Genomic DNA, 17001 nt, shown 5'->3' with positions numbered 1-17001 from the left:
GCCTTCCTCCTAGCTGTATGCTCTTCAGTCTGCTGCCACTTGCGAGCCATGTTGCCTGAAGCTACTCCAGCTCCCTGTGTTTGTGGCACATGTGCTTTTTTTTCTCCAAAATACATCATTTTACTAGCTCTTCACCTAATGGTGACTTAAGACAACCCTCAGAAGGGTTGGATTGCTTTCAGATGTGGATCCATCAGTACTGAGACACCTGAACGAGCGGTTCCCTATAGCAGCTTAAGGGGAACACAGACTCAGCAGCTCAAAACCAGAAAGGAGCACGAAGGGAGGAGTGCACAGGTGCATGGTTTATAGGGTTGCACTCTGAGTCTTGCAAATCACTGGTGCCAGAAGCGTCCCAGTGGCGTGGCAGAGAGAGTCAGAGAAGAATTGGGGTTGGAGCGGACTGCTGGAAAGCAGCTAGTCCAGCACCTGGCTGGAGGCAATACTAACTTCAAATTTAGATCACTTTGCTCAAGGGTATTAAACAGAAAGAACAAGAAAAAGAACCTTTGTCCCTGTTCAGCAAATAAATGCATAATTCACCTGTTTTGGCTGATGTGTTAATTGTTCAGGCCATGGGAAGAGCTTTCATATTCTTGCCTTGGTTAAAATCCTGAAGATGTGCAACCTGTATTTACTGGTATGAGTTCATACAGGTGTCTGCTCACCTGGTTGTTTGATCTTGGTGCGTTATTGTGTTTGTCCTGTGGAGGCCTGGGTTCATGTTATTTTTTGCAGTGTGATGGTCCGGGGAGGGGACGGCTGCATGGTCATGAGCGCAAGGCTGAGACTGGGGGCATCTCATTCAGAAGTTTGGTCCTAGCATCCCTGTGAGGACACCTCCAGCATTGGAGTTTTCAAAGCAGCCGAAGGGAAGGCCAAAAGCAGGGTGGGAATTGGACGTTGAGGTCCGTATTGACGCTTAATTTCACTGAGGTGCCTGTGGCTGCCCTGCCCTTCACTCTCCCCTTCTCAGCTGCCCTCCAGAAACCTCCAGGGCCATCAGTGTCTAGGTACAGGAACCTGGGAATTTAGGGCAGCTGAATGCTGCCTTTAATGCCTCACGGTCCCCTTGAATATTCAAGCCTCCAACTCCCTCCCTTGGCTTCCCAGCCAGTAATTTGGGGATAACAGAGGTGTCTGCTTCTCAGAAGTGCTGGCAGGATTAATGGGTAAGTGTTTGGGAAGCGCTTTGAAGAGGAACACCTGAGTGGTGGTGGTGGTGGTGCAGGGTAGCAGCTGGGATTCGATCAGTGCATGCAGAGGGGAGGACAGTTCAAGCCACCTCTGACCAAAATTTACTTTAAATTATAGTCCATGGGATAGCGCTCCTCATACATGTTTGCTCAGCAGACCTCTGCTGACACGAGTGCCTTCTCTGCCTGCGATGGCCTTCTGCTGGGTTGCAGGCACCAGGAATGGGTCAGAGGTATGTGTGCTGCACAGTCGAACAGGTACTCAGTCTCTTTTGTGGAGCCCAGGGAAAGGTCATGCCCGTGCGGTAGTGCTGGCGTTTAATGTATGATGTCTAAGTGAGCCGTTACACCTGCAAAACCCCAAGAAGTCAGACAGCTCCGTGTTGATGGTCCTTTGGAGGAAGGTCATGCAATAGCTCGTTTCACCACGGGCACAGCGGTGTTGATCTTCATCAAGCACTTGGTGCTTTTCGTCATGGAAGGTGTTACTCTCAGCTGCAAACCAACGTTTTGAAGGAGGGAGCTGTTGTTGGGATGTGCTGTATGGATGCAGAGCTCGAGCACTGGGCAGTCTCTCGGGTATCACATGGGAAACCTGCAGGTGGGCAGCGCTTGAAGCTAATCCTTCTACATGGCTGCCTGCGTCTCTCCATTTCCCCCTTTGCCCTCATGCTTCCTTGAGAGGCAGAAGACTGAGTGATAATGAGTCTGTCCCATTTGGTTGTCAACTTTCAAGATAAGATGACAGAGTTGCAACAAGTGGCTGATGACACGGTGAGGACAGATCGAAGGAGAAGTTTGGAGCACAGAGAAGGGGCATGCGGGAAGGCAGGCCAAAGGAAGGGGAAAAGGAAGAGGGAATGATGGTGTAGGACTGAAAGTAGTCTTACTCATTTATGTCAAGAGTGACCCGTATAAATCCATGTGGAAGGACATTGGCTGCCACTTACATGGTAGCTCTGTGAGGCATGTCTCAAGCAAGGAGGTAGAAGGAAAACCATGGCCTGATGAGAAAGAATAAGAGAATTTGTCAGAAAGCCAAAAAAAATGAGGCAACTTGAAAGTTTGGGCTAGACCACTTGTAGCTCATGGGAAATTTTAATTTAAGCATCTCACTTTTTTTTTAAATTTCTAATAATCAATTTTGCTACCTTTAAAATGTAATTTGTCGTCAGTCAATGTTTTCTACTACACGTGTATTTTGTTCACCTACTGAAAAAAATTTTAAACCGTACATTATGAAAGTCAGCTAGATTCAGCTTTACATCTGTCTGTCAATTCTTTATTTTTTTATTTTCCCTTAAGAAAGCATGTCCCATACTTTATTTTTCCATGCCACTACTTCTGGAGGATCTGTTCTTTTCAAAAAATTAGCTATTGCACATCTGGCTGTCAATAGCACTTGTGTCGTTTTTGGGTTCTTCCCCAACACAGGAATTTCCGTGGGTTGTAACTTAATAAAATCAATGTGCATAAAGCTATTTTACTGATCTTGAATATTCTATTTGTTGTTTTTTCCTCTAAAACAGTACTTCAGGATAGCCTTACGTTTTCAGAAAGGTCCTTCCTTGAAGGAGGAATCATAAATAATGAGGTTTTCATGAATGTCAAGTGGATGGAGAATCCTGTATAGAATTCCCTGTTTTTACCTCCTGCAGGAATAGTTTGCTTTCTTTTGTGTAAAGGTTGTGGAGGTTACAGAAATACATTGCCTAAGGGGTGGGCAAGGAGTTAACTACTGCAATGCTTTACAAAGCATTTAGTAGCAATTTGGAAAACTGAACAGTATTTCCCTTCGCAGCATTTGTATGTGGCAAATGTAATGGTAAAATTCTCTGATTAAAAATGGCCTGAGAGTTTTCCAGAACAATTTTATAAAAATTAATTATTATTCATTAGGGGAGGCATTCAGTAACAGAATGAAGTGTCTATGTGGGGAACAGATTATTGCCTTTAAGGCAAAGATACATTCATGTTAAGTTTTGCATAAACATAAATTGATATATAATAAAACAGACCACTTCTAGTGAGGTCCGGCACATTCAGCAGCTCTGAAAGAGAGGCTAGTTCAGATCTTACATCAGTCTTCAACAATGGAAGCACGTAAATAATTTTCCCATGAAAATTTAAGTTAGAGTTGCAACGTGATTAATCTGATTACTCAAAACAACTTTTCTCAAAAACAAGGATAAACCAAGGAGCTAATAGTTAAATATTTGCTTTCAAAAACAAAAAAAGCAGAATTTTTGGTGGAAAGCATTGGTTAGTTGGGGCCATGGGAACTGTTTATTTAATGATGTAACCTTTAATATAGTGGTGTTTTAAAAGAATTGGGTAGGAAGGATTTAAATACTTTTTCTTTCTAGAATATCAGCTGATAACTTGAATGTAAACAGTAAAATACGAGTTCTTCATCCACCCAAAGCAGGGTGATACTGTCATGTAACTAAAGTGAGGTTATTGTGGATTGCAAGCAGGAATGCTAGATTCATAAAAAAAAATGCTAACAGCAATTTTTTTATCCCAAACCACAGGGTGTTTTTGATTAACCGGTTATTCCTGGCCTCTCAAGGGAGAGTTTGGAAATTCAGAGTAAGAAGAAATAGCAAGACAGATGGAAGGGCTTGACACTGTTCTGGTTCAGATCAGCTTGGATGGTGTTGGGGACAGAACTGGTGTGACTGAAAACGTGACCACAAAATCTGTCTTTGACCATGGATTTTAAACCTCCTTTCCTTTTAGGCAGAAGAAAACATCATTGAAAGCATGCTGCTGTGGGTATATAACCTACAGATTTTTTTTCTTTTTCAATACTATGTGGCGATGATGATCGTAGACCTCCAGTTTACTGAGGTCCGGATGCTGGTGCTTTTGTGCATCTCGAATAGCGGAGTTATTGCCAGCTGCTGTGATTTTTATTGCTGGTGTTTCAGGGACTGTTTCCTTACTCCCTGTAAAGCCCCAGCTACTACAGTGGGATTTCAGAAGAATTGCAGCGTTCGTTTAATTTTCCTCCTTCCCTCAAAATCTACCCCCACCGCACACATGTCAGTTTTTACATGCCATGGCTCTGCAAAGGAGCTCAAAAATAGGAAGCATGTGTGCTCCAGAGACTCAGAAACCTGACAGCAAATAAAATGAATTATGGTTTGAAAATATATACATTGGGCTTTTTAAGCCAGTCACACATTAGGGGGGAAGAGGGCAGCTGCCAGATGAAGTTTAAACCTTTGTGGTCAGCTAGTCTCAGCCCCTGACCTCAGGTACTGGTTTTGCATGTCAAAGGAGCTTTGGCCAGGTGAGTACAGCACGTTGGGAAAGGTGTTGGAGAACATATTAAACTTGAACTTCACATTTGGTATAAATGCAGTTCAAACAGTCTTTTATTTAAATAATTAGCCTTAGCATCCCAATGCTGTTGCCGTAGTTGCCCCTAAAACATGATCTTTGCCCAAGGATTAACTGATCAAAGATGTACTGGAGTGTCATCTAGTTTATTCAAGTGGTCCTCGAGGTCATGGAGAAAATACATGAAGGGATATGGCAGGGCTTTTCTGCTCGTGCTGTAACTGCTGAGTAGGTTTTAGGAGAGGCCATGGAGACCTGGCTGACTTGGTCAGGCTCAGGACCAGACCTGTGCAGAAGCTTGCTTTCTCCACTTCACCTGAAGATGTGGGTCCCCATTACCCCCTCGTAGGCTAGCGATAAATTCATGCTTGCGGAGACAGCTGATGGAAGGATTCATGTACCATTTGAGCTCTTATTTGAAATAGCAAAACACAGCTTGATGTTCTTGGTGTGTATGGGTACCTTTGTCATGGACTCCCTTTTTCTCCGAAATCCTTATTTAAGAAAGAAGCAGCAGTAGCTGGTAATCAAAGACATGAAATACATTTATTATCTAAAGACTAACAACCTGCTGTACAAACCTGTGCCTTTATTCTGCAAATACAGGAATGGTACGAGACACCAGGATACCATACAGCACTATAATTAAGTACTTTTACCTGGGGCTTGTCCTTATTTAAAACAAACAAGACCGTTGGCGGTAAAAATGACAAAGAGGAGTCTGCCAAAGGAGGTAAGCGTATTCTACCTGTCATGATTGCTAAAACTATACAAAGTAAGTTGTGGGTAAAATGCATTTCAGGCCATAAAGGTCGTGTAAAAAATTGTAGTTTATCCAGTGTTCATTTAAGGGGGAGACTCAATGAGCAGCAATTTGGAAAATGTACCCTAATAAGCCTTTGTGGATTGCAGTTCCTTTAGGCATCTTGAATATTCAGAACAAACATTGCCACTTTGAGTTTGCAAGTCACAGGGTTGCTCCAAGATGGCGTTGGCAGTGCCTGCCGTGTCTGGGTCAGCCTGTTCTCCATCTTATGGCTGAGCATAATGTCGTAACAGCCTTGCGATGCCAGCAGCCCCGAGTGCCGGGGCTTTCAAGCTCGGCTGGCAGCCCGGTGGGATTAGCCAGAAGCATCACTTCTTGGGATTTATTGATTGAAGGTGGATACGGTGGCATTGGTTTGGGGGAGGCATGTGAATGTGACTTTTTGGCTGAGACTGTTCACCCAGATGAGTCCCAACCAATGGATACCACACACAAAGAGGTCCTACGTCCTGTTGGTACATGGAGGAGCTCCCCAGTAATTGTGGTTCAAGTTTTTGCATAGTGTTGAGGTCCTCCAGAATCTCACTGTGGTAAGCAGGTCTGTGGGCTATGTGTGTACAGCATCCCTTGATTTACTCCAAGAGAACATGGTCCTTAGCATGATGCTTTCTGTTTTGGAAGTACGTTATTATCCATAGTCTGTGTTGTGATTTTGGAGATGCGCTGGTTTTTTTTAGTAGGTGTGTTTCTTTGCCTCGTGGCTACAGGGAAAAGGTACTACTTTTGGCCTTTCTGTTTTTCTGGAAGGTTCTTTGTTGCCCATCCCATTGTGATATTCTTCTTCTATCAACACTAGTGAGGGGTCACTTTAAATTCAGATTTTCCCAGATGTGTCCCTTTTTTCTGGATTTGTGCTGGATTTGAGAACTGTAAATTTGTCATTGTTCCTGACACTCCAGGCATGCCCTGATGCTTGGAAATGTCTCTTGTGCATGCTGAGACCATCTCTGTAGTGCATGGAGAGAAGTTACAGTGGGTACGTACGATGTACAGTGAGTGTGTGTTGTACTGCATGTCTGTGGACGTTGGATGTCCAGCTCAAGTGTGGACCATTCAGAGGTGTGGGCACACAGCACGCTCGGAGCTTCGCAGGAGTGTGGGACTCGCTGCGCTTGTGCAGCGTGGTGCACCTGCAGTGCTGCTTCTGTAGGGATGCACAATTTGGTGATGGGAATATTTCATTTCCTCTTGAAGAGGTTGACCTGGGAAAAAAACCACAGCAGGTTATTTTTGTTTCAATTTTGGTTTAATTTTACTGGCAATTAGGAGCTCTGGTTATAAGTCAAAAAAAAGAGCAAAGGGATGGATTTCCCCTCCCCATTTATTGGGCTGTGCATTGGCTTGCCGATTTGTCCACGCTGTGCTCAGTGATGGTGAAGGGAGTCCTTAGACTTCAAACTTCATTGAATAGGGATGGACTTAAGTCCATGCAAAATTGTGAGTTATCTCTGGGTTATGTGGGCAGCGCTGGAAGGGGCCTGTATGCTACAAAATGTGTTTTATAAGTTAAAAACATGCTTGTTGATTTTGTTTAAAATGAAGTCTGTTATGGAGTGATTGGACAAATGGCTGAAAGCTGATGAAAAAAGAATGAGCAAAGACACAGCATGATTCAGGCAGGAAGGAATATTTAAATATACGGAGTATAAAGGCATGTTAAGTACAGAGTTAGTGGCCCAGAGAAGAGTCAGGGGCTCAGGATGGGTTACCTGAGTGTTCCTGCAGTGTGGTCCTCAGAGAGTACTGAGGGTTGAACCTCCACCTCCAGCTCTGGGAAATCTGCTTGAAATAACCAGCTGGGGTTTTTTTTGTTGTTTTTATTTCAGAAGTGATCCTTGATACTGGGTACTGCTTGTGGAAATAAAACCCTGTACTTCAAAGAGGTGATGTATTGTGCTTTTTGAAAGCCAAGCCTCTCCTAGTTCCCTCGGAGCTGGTATCCAAAGTCGCTGGCTGCTAGTGAGTAGTGGGCATATCAGATACAAAGCAGGGTAATTTACTGTGCTCTGCTGCCATTACTGCTTCCTGTGCTATATTTACTTCTGGGTATCATTGTTAATCTAAACAGATATACTAGAAAATGGTCCGAGGGGATCAAGAAAAAATAACAAAAAATGAAAGATTTGGAAGCGGAAGGCTTGTAATAGAAAAGGCTCATCCTTAGCCTTAGGATGTGCAAAGAGACACAGTAAAAATACATAGAGAACAGTTTCAGAGCGGGCAGGGATCAATTATTTGCAGTCAGTTGGGACATAAATTGTGGTGAATGCAGCAGCAGGGGAAAAAATAGGTGGAATTAATGGGAGGAACGTGAAGATCACTTCAGGAAAGGCCGTGGGACCTCCACCGTAGATGCTGCAGGCTTCTGGTGGTAGGGACTGCCTTTCACAGGGTGATCGTGCCCTACTGGGCATGGCTGGTGGGCACCACCATGGGTGGCTCAGTGGCCAGAAATTATTTTAAGCCCAGATCCCAGTATCGAGGAAACACTTGAGCACCTGCTGGGTTTGAGGTGCGTGCTGGAGTCCCAGTGGTGGCAGCAGGAGCTCAGTACCTACTTTCCTGAGTCACCGCCCAAGTGACGTTCCTCCAAAAATGCAACTCTTCAACTTTTGTAAGTTTAGATCACTTCAAAGTGAGTTTTTAAATGGTAAAGTGAATCCAGAGCACTGCAGGAGATATTTCCAGTGGCAGCTGAAGCTGGAGCCTGAGGTGTTAGTTCCAGGTCAGGAGCTGTGTCTTTAAAGACCCTCAAGCTGGGGTGACCTTGTAGTCAGTGGAGAAGCATGAGTTGTTTGCAAGGGATTGGAAGTTATTTCCAATGTCTCTGGAATGAACCTTGGATGCCGTGCGTGTAAATAAATAGTTATTGAGACGTTGACTTGGTCAGCATTGAGGAAGATGCTAGTGACAGAGAGAAATTAATGGTTCCATTTCTACTTTTTGAGCATTTCGTTTTCTTCTGTAAGCACGGCTTTCACAGACATGCCATCACCTGAAAGAGCTGAAGAGGGCTTGGGGACCTTATGGGCTTGGGACCAGAGGTAGGAGCCATGCTCCGTGCAAAGACGCTCACAGATTTTTTTGGTGTTATTTGTTTGAAAGTGCAGTCTACTTATAGAAATGAATGTTGCTCCCTCAGAAAGCTGTCCACCAGCTCTTTTCACAGGGCACTTGCCTCTTTATTCAGGAAACACAAGCACCTTTAACACTGCTAAACTAAAGTTGCCAACAAGGCAGGTGTTGACTTCACTTGAAGCTGGATGCACTCAGCTCTGGTAAGAGGTCAGGCCTTCAGTAAGGGCAGTTTTTGAGTACACATCAGACTTGAAAATGTGTTAGCTAAGATCCTAAACATGAATTTGCTTGTTGGGGTAGACTTTTGTTGGTATCTACCACACTAAAAGCCAAGTCTGCTTGTGGAAGAGTTGTGAGCTTGTCCTGTGCCATGGGGTGAATTTGAAGCTTTCATGAGGAGCGTATCTTTAGGTGCCCCAGCACGAATGCATAGCCATGTGTGTTTGAACAAACCAGGCCTGCTCAGACAAAGGTGTCCTCCTGCATGCTGCTGCTTCTGGGGAGAGAACAAATGGGTGAGAGACGGTAGTGATTCAGCTTCAGCAAACACGAGAGTAGAGCGCTTCGTGTCAGAAACCATACAGATTGGTGCGTTTATCAGTATTGACCCGGTATACTCACAGCTACACCCAGACTTCTTACCTGTGGCAATTACCGTCCACCTTGCCTTTCTCTTTGGTATCATTGTAAGCTGCAAAGAACCAAGACTCAATTACCTGCATGTTGCACGCAATGCAAACACCAATGCTGTAGAAGGCTCATAATCTTCAGCATTTCTCATCTAAACGCAGTTACTCAGATTGCCACATTTCAAGCCTTTCTATAGACGTTAACCCTCTTCTACCGTCTTTTTATTCCTCCTCTGCAGAGCCTTTAAATCCCCATCAGCTGCTTTTGGCACTGTGGGAGATCTCATGGTCCTACAATTGTCCTTTGATTTTTTTCCTCCGAAAGGAGGCCCTGGGCTGACTTAAGGTCCTTCAGGGTCTGAGCTGTTCAAATTTAGTATTTAAGCATGTGCCTTCATCCCACTGACTTCAGTATGACTTAGTCACATGTGTGGGCACCCAGGAAGACCCAGTCATGCCCTTTTTGAAGACGTGGGAAGATGTAGCCACAGCCTTGAGGCGGTGAAGCTCAGGAAAATGGAAATTTTAGCATCCATGCTGCTTTCATTGCTTTTCTAATGTGTCTATTTTCCTTGGCACTAAAAATACACAAAACTTCATTATCTTAGAAACAAAACCAACGTAACCTTTTCTTTATTCATGAACTGATGTCTGTTTTGAAAACTTATCAGGAGAGGGGGGAGAAAAAAAAAACAACAACCCATCAGTTTCTTTATTAGCTTGCTGGGTTGTTTATCTCCACTGGGTGCTGCTGGTAGAAATCCCGCAATAGGCACTGCAAGGCAAAATGTGTTTCGGGAGACTTCCCAATATAGCACCGTGGTTCAGCAGGGTCCTAGAGTGGAAGGTGCTTGGTGTGGAGTTAAGAGCTAAGGTCAGGCAGAAGGAGAAAAACCCGCAGAGCCTCAGACAGAAAGTGAGTAATTTGGGATTAGCTGTTAAAAGCAGCTTTCTCAATGGATTTGTGTATGCCTGTGTCGCCCAAGCATGGAAATCCCAAGTCCCTCCTCGCCAAGCCCCCAGTGCCCCCTGTTTGTCCCCATCTCCCCAGGCTCCTTCCAGCCCTCTCCCATCCTCCCTGGCTGCGGGCAGGCGAGAGGCAGTGTGCCCACTGGCTCCTTCTGATCCTGTGTCTCGTCAATCTTCATTCATTTTGGAGAGATAACATTTTGGAAACCTTGTTCCCTCCCTCAAACGGGGCTGAGGGTGACCATGGGTTTAAAAGTGACCCCGGGGACCCAGGAGGCATAAACTTCCCTGCCTGGGGAGAGCAGGCTGCCATGGAGGGGCACAGCCTGGGTAAAGAAAGGGAAAGACGTTTGGGAGATTCCTGTTTGGATCAAGAGGCAATGATTAAGCTAACACATTCAGCTAATCGTATTACATTTCTGAAAAGAAAATGGAAAATGAAAAAAAGCTGAGCTTTTCTGTTCTTTATTGCAAAACATGGTACAGATTTACGGACAATAAAATTTCCTGTCTGAAAGAACATCTAAAAGTGGGAGATTTGGCTTATCAACGCTGATTATTTTATAATTTTCTGTTCTCCTGAAATTATGTCTAATAACATTTTTAATTACCTTTTCAATATTGTTCTTTATCGTAATGGTTTTACTTTTTGAGGCCATTCTGTGTTTTCCACTTTAAAATTAATCTTTTCTTTAAATTCCCTCCCTTCCCTCATGCTAGTTAGGTGCTGTTGAGTCAAGTATCAAAATGAATTTTTTTTTTTTTTTAGGGATTATATAATTTTATGTCAGATACTCGGTTATGCATATGAAAATAGAGCTAAACAAATTTCATGCTTCAGGATATAACTGCTTCTCCGGAGATGAGGAGAGATGGTTTGCCGCATTGCACAGTCGCCTGGGTGCCTTTGTCCCGCAAGTGGCCGAGGAAGCGTTGAACATCTTTGGGCACCCTGTGAAGGCTGGGGGAGGTGGGGGCACCCAGCACCTTACGGGATTGCTCAGGACCTGGCAACACTGAAGCCTGAAGACTTTCACCTTTTGCTGTAGTGTCAGGTATTGCTTGCTGCTGGAGGCAGGAACATCAACCTGGTGATCTGTTACATTAAAGCGAAGCACATACTTCTCTGTAGCCGCTAGACAGTTCTTAACACGTTTTACGGTGGGGATCCTGTCTCTGCTTCTGTATAATATGCAATGCAAGCAACAATCTCTGCAGATCAAGTCCCTTGACTGACTTCTTGCACTTTGGGACTTTATCAGCCGTTCGTTGTGTTGCCAAATTGTAAATCCCTGTGCTGAAATTTCCCAAGAAAGTCAGCAAAAGCTATGCTTTTGCTTATTTTATTTTAATTTTGGAGTGGCAGGGAATTTCGACCAACATAGCTCAGATATTTCTAAGAGCGAGGTTAGGGGGAAATATGTTGCGTGGCACAGGTGAGATATTTTGGGAGTGGGGATTTGGGGTCTGGCAGAGAAGCTGCCTGGTGGCAGGCACGCCTCCTCCCCGTCCTCGTGAGGATCTGCACGAAGTGGGTGAAGTGCAAAGCCTTGGAAAAATGTCACACTGGGAAAAGACCAGATTTGGCAGCTGCCTTCTCCCCCCATCAGCATCCCCCTTTCCTCCCCTCTGCTGTGTGCTGGCCATCCCCGCCGGAGCAGCCCTTGCTGCCGGGCTCCTGGTCCCCGGGACAGGCAGGTGCCCTCACCTTGCTCCCGTGGCTCCCAGTGTTGGTGTCGTGGTGTTGCCCAGGCGGTGTCGTGGCTGTGGCGGAGCTGCCCCTGACGGGGTTATCAGGCTGCTGTGTTGTGCTCCCATGCTCCCTGAACTCCAGCCTTCGGGCTCTTATGGATTTAACAGGTGCATGAAGTAAGGCACAGGTGATTTTGCACACTGTTTTGAGACAAATTAGTCCTTACGTAGGTAATCGGGGAAGCTGTTATTTATATCCGCAACCCCTTTGTGCATTTCCTTGCCTCAGTGCCTTTCTCAGTTCAGAGCTTTCACTGGGCTCAGGTGCCTGGGGTCTCCCTCCGGCTGCCGCAGGCATGGCCAGCAGATCCGGGAGCTTCTTGTTCCGTCCCCGGGCAGCTGGCTTTGCCCTCAGCGGGGCTCACAATTAAACAGCAATTCTGCCTGCTAAGAAAGGATGTTTTCTGTTTGCAGCTTCCTCGTGCAGCCTGCTTTCAATACCTGCTCTATAGTCTCCAGGCGGAGTGTGATCAGCAAATTGCTCAGCCCCCTGCCAGGGCGGTGCCATTCCCAGCTACCGCAGATCCCATCACAGCGGCAGCTCTGCTGGATTAGTTTTCTTCCTTCAAGAGAGGTTTTTAATAGGTGTCTGCTGCTATTTCATGGTCCTCTTCTCTTGTGCTTCGGTTCAGATGTGTAGGTGTTTTACTTCTGCAGTTTTCCAATAACTGAGCAATAGTTTACATTTGCTCCGCAGTAAATTTAATTTTCAGTGTACTGGCCTAGTTACATAAGTGATCCGAATCCCTCTGGATCTCTCTTGTGGTTGCTTTGTGTGCTGGTTTGTATTTACTACTCCCTTCAGTTTCATGTCATCAGCAATTTAGCAATTTTACAGCTGGTTTCTCCTAGTAATTTATAGACATTATCAACAGGGTGGAATAGATACTGAAAATTTGCTGCATAGATCCCACTGACTTTAAATGAACTACTTTTGCAGGAGCAAGAGTAGTTGTCAGGGGGTGATGGCAAATATTCATATCTCAGATGGGCAACATGTGCACACTGATGATCAGGAGGTAGTCTGGCCATAAATTTTAGTGCCAGCAATGGGGAGTTTGGGATTGATGCTTCTGAATGTTTACAGCTGGGTACCCGTGCTGATATATATAAGCTATTGCAGCTGCATTAAAGGTAGACACAATTGTCAGCATCACCTTGAAGGATGCATGCGGTGAGATACTAGCTTAATTCCTTCCCCTGGGAGATACAGGTGTTTCTTCTGCTGCTCCTTTGGAAGGAGCACTTAGGGCGAGGATGCTAAATCTCTGTGCTCTTCACAAAGCGAGAAAAGGAGAAGAGATCCTAAGAAGAACCATGTAGCTGAAAAAGTCTTCAGCTTGGTAGCATGAGGAGTTAAACAGGTGGAGGGACATCTGTGCAGAACTGCTTGGACGTTTCTCCTGTAGCCACAGCTCTGGGGAGCAGAAACCGCCCAGGGCTAGGCTGCTCTTCCATAGGGTGCCATAGCTGCTGGCCCCTTAGAGAGTATATAGGAGGAGAAGGCTTCGTCCCCCAGGAAAGTTGAACCCCGAGGTGTTGTGCGTAAAATCCGTGGCATTGCTGACCTCAAGGCTGTGATGGCGGGTGTGAAACTGGGGAGATGACTCACTCCATCTGGTAATTCAGGCTGACAGCCGGTGTTCCCCAACCTGTCTTTGACATTTAAGAGGTGTCCCCCTTCCCTTCTGAAGAAAAGTGAACTCAGAGTGCCCCAGCCAGCCTCACTATCACTATGTTGTGTCAAGGACTTTCTTTATGAGTGCAGGCGCTGAGGACTGAGTTGAAACAGTAAAATTAAAGCTGATGGTGGAAAACAGTGGGAAGGGCAGGTCCCCAGCCCAGCTGGCTTGCTCTTCCTCTTTGGGGAGGTGGTGGTGGGGCGACCTGTGCTTAGAGAGATATTACTGCAAACATTTATTCTGAAGGGCAACAAAACACATCCGTTCTCATGGGGACTATTAAATGCTGACCTTTAGCAATAACTTAACAGGTGTTAGTAGTTTTTAGTGAATAATACATGGGTTTCCCCAAGAAGCCTCAGATTATCCAGGGGAAAAAAAAAATCTCTCACCTCTTCTGTGGGTGAGAGAGGGATGCATCGCGGATGCTGCACATGTCGGTAGGGACCCCTGGCTATGTGCTGATGGAGAGCAACCTGCCCTCCATTTAAAAAAAAAAAAAAAAAATCAAACAAACCAGCCCTTTGAAAGTGGTTGAGATAGATAGTTCTAATTGCTTTTCTCTGCAGTGCAAAAACAGTCCCCTCCCTGCCAAACACACCTGTTATCACTGGTATTTTCTTTTTGCTTATCTATGCATAACTGTGCTGTATTTTCGTGGTGACATTTCATACCTGGTTTTGATACTCCTTGTTTCGCTGCTTTTGCTTTGGTTCTCAAAAGGGATGAGAAAAATTCAGCCTTCCAAGGTACAAATAAGGCTCTTATCATCATAGTATCAAAAGAATGATTAAGGGAGAATTTCAAGTCCTTTTTCTGGTTGATTTTCAGGTCCTTTTCCAGTTTTCCATTTGCCTAAATAATTCCTTGATCCCAGAATTGACTCTCTTGATTTCTCAATTGATTGGAGCACTGCTGAAGCAAGGAGCAAGACCGGCAAAATTGGCCTCTGGAAAAGCACTCCGGTAATTTAATAAATAGCATAAATTGGGTGTTGTTTAAAACCCACCACACATTTGGTTCCTCATAGGCTTTGAACAGCCGTATCAGTGGTGGTTTCTGTAGTTCAGTCCAGGAAATTCAGGCATAGGCACAGTTGGCGGTAGTGGTGAGCGCAATGTCTATAAATGTATAAAAACACATCTACATACTGTTGCCAATACTTTTAACACAGCAAAGGTCTAATTTCTGAGGTTTCTCCGAAGTTTGAAGTGCAGGCTCAGTAGCCTGCCTTGCCAGGCATGCGCTGATTTATTTGCCCTGTATTCATTATCGCATCCTGCAAGTCGTTAATGGGTCACATCAGAGGCACTGGAATGTCCTTATTGAAGACCATTAGTGAGGTGCACACATGCCTCTTGGCCCCATGCACCTGCTCCTGCCCAAAACGTGCCCTGCAGCGATGCTGCCTGCACCAAGGCCATGGAGGACTTCTTAGCATGTAAAGCTTGTACCTCTTGTAGGGTTCCCCCTCACTGCCCCCCTGGTTTTACGTGACCCGAGGAGGCTGAATGCAAACAGGACCAGACCTGCCATGGGTCAAAGGAACGGGGCAATCAAGAAGGCAGAGTTTTCCCAAGGGGGGATGGACTTGCTAGCTGACAGCTGGGATAATGAAACTGCTCGGGAGAAGTGTCAGCTTAAATGAGTATGTGCAAAAAGCCGGTTATTTCAGCAGGGCTAGCGGGCCGTGGCTGTTTGCAGGACAACACGCTGTTTTGGTCTCACCAATGGTGAGTTTGTAGTGGTTACAAGGGTGACTGCTCCCCAGTGTAAATAGCTGGATAAACAAATGTATAGGAGAGCAACTGTGGATGTGAATAAGCCACTCTTTGTTTAGAGTATGTGAGAAAATGTGTAGCTCTAATCAAATTTGCTGGGGAAGTGACTGCGGAGGGGATTCAGGTGTGATGAGGAAATGGAAACGTTTGCTTAGGGGAGAAGAGCAGCTGAGCGCCGTGAGGGAGACCCAGGGGCAAGGGGGGGGCAGGAGACCCTGCCAGAGGGTAGTGCCTCTATCCGTGGTTCCTCCATCAGCAGTGGCGATAGGCTTTGAGGGCAGTTGTCCCCATGCCGCTTCCAGGGACTGTTCCTCTCCCACCCATGGGGCAGAGCAGCAGTTTTCGTGGCTGCAAGCAGCCCTGAGGACCCAGCTGGTGAACAAAGGGAGGGGTTTTTTTGTTTCCTTCCCCTGTTGGCCTGGCCAGCCTCTGTGCCAGACTATGGGGGTTATGTGGAGTCTCCTCCCATTGCCCTCCCCACCATTCACCTACGAGGGTGACACAGGGTGAAGCATCCTTCCTCCATTGCGTTGGGATGCTTCTCTGCAAGGCTGGGTGGAAATCAAGGGCAGGCTGAAACTCAGCAGAAAACTTGGCAGTTTTGTGCTAAATTTGTAGCCACTAGAACTAAGGATGCTTTAATTCAATGAGTCATCGCTTGTTCTTATTAAAGTCTGTGGGGACAGCTTTTCTGGCACACATGGTAGCCAAAGAACTGGTCTTAAAGGCACTACCCCAGCTGGAGGAAGTTGGAAAGGTGTTTTCTCACATGAGGCAATTGATAGCCTGGGACAAAACAAGAGAGACCTGGTCAGGAATGATGGTGCTTGGCTCAGGAGGGTCCTGCCCACAGGCTGGTGCAGGGAACGGAGCCATCCTGGCTGGGTACCCTGTGGGGCAGGAGGTGGGGTCCCCCAGCTGTGGGACATGGGAACACGGGCAGGATCGATGTGCCGATGGGGCTGGGGGAGTTGAGTGGAGAAGTGTGTCTTTCTCTTCCAGTTTCCCTTGCTAAGACAGGAAAATACAGGATTTCAAATCGGAGCATGCTTTCCACTCATCTTTCCCCCCCACCCCGGCAAGCAGAAGCTTGTAGTTTACTTTCCAGAGTCGATGCCTGACTGCGTATAAATAGATGATGTCTGAAGGGAAGAGCTTTAGAGAACAGTGATGTTAGCTGTGCTTTTGAATAAGTTAGCTACTGCTGAAGTACCTGGTAATATCTTATTGCACTTGAAGGTTTTGAGGATGGGTAGTATTCTCCATACCACAGAAGTAGCAGTAAGATGTGCTATGGGTCGTGTTACCAGTCTCTTGCTGGTGATGATGGTGGGTTAGTGTCCGGCGTTGCAGAGAAGCCCTGTTGAAGTTGAGGTGCAGTTCCACAAGGTCCAGTGCAGGTGTAATTCAAAACTCAGACCTTCTCCAAATAGCTTATTCTGTTTATTTAATACATCACAGTAATGATTCTCTTTTGACCTGCTTTTGGGTTTGCAGCTACTTAATATACAACCCATTGCATAGTTATGATTTGGTACGGTCTGAAATCTTGTTGTCTATGTTGGGTGGTATTTTCGGTTTTGAGAAGATAGCCAAGAAAATCACTGAGCAAAGCCCTTGAAAAATCGGTGCCATCTGACTCTAACCTGTACTTTAGTTGACCTACTTCAGGTCTAGAGGTTTGTTAGGAGAGATCTTCAAATGGACATTTAACATGAATAGTTAGAAGTAATCTTAATT

At 45.6% G+C, this 17001-nt stretch overlaps 1 protein-coding gene across 3 annotated transcripts in view; it reads left to right on the top strand.

Moving 5' to 3' along the window:
• Positions 1-17001, top strand: part of ABTB3 (ankyrin repeat and BTB domain containing 3) — a 177319-nt gene that overhangs the window by 39889 nt on the left and 120429 nt on the right. Inside the window, exon 4 of one of the 3 annotated variants that reach the window (XM_059816041.1) lies at positions 16518-16542. The exons of the other annotated variants lie outside the window; for them this stretch is intronic. Coding sequence (XP_059672024.1) covers positions 16518-16542 — 25 coding nt within the window. The remainder of the gene's footprint in view (positions 1-16517; positions 16543-17001) is intronic. 3 annotated transcript variants of the gene reach the window in all.

The sequence above is a fragment of the Gavia stellata genome, chromosome 4, assembly GCF_030936135.1.
Source record: "Gavia stellata isolate bGavSte3 chromosome 4, bGavSte3.hap2, whole genome shotgun sequence".
NCBI lineage: Eukaryota > Metazoa > Chordata > Aves > Gaviiformes > Gaviidae > Gavia > Gavia stellata.
This window is presented reverse-complemented; position numbering and strand designations above follow the sequence as displayed.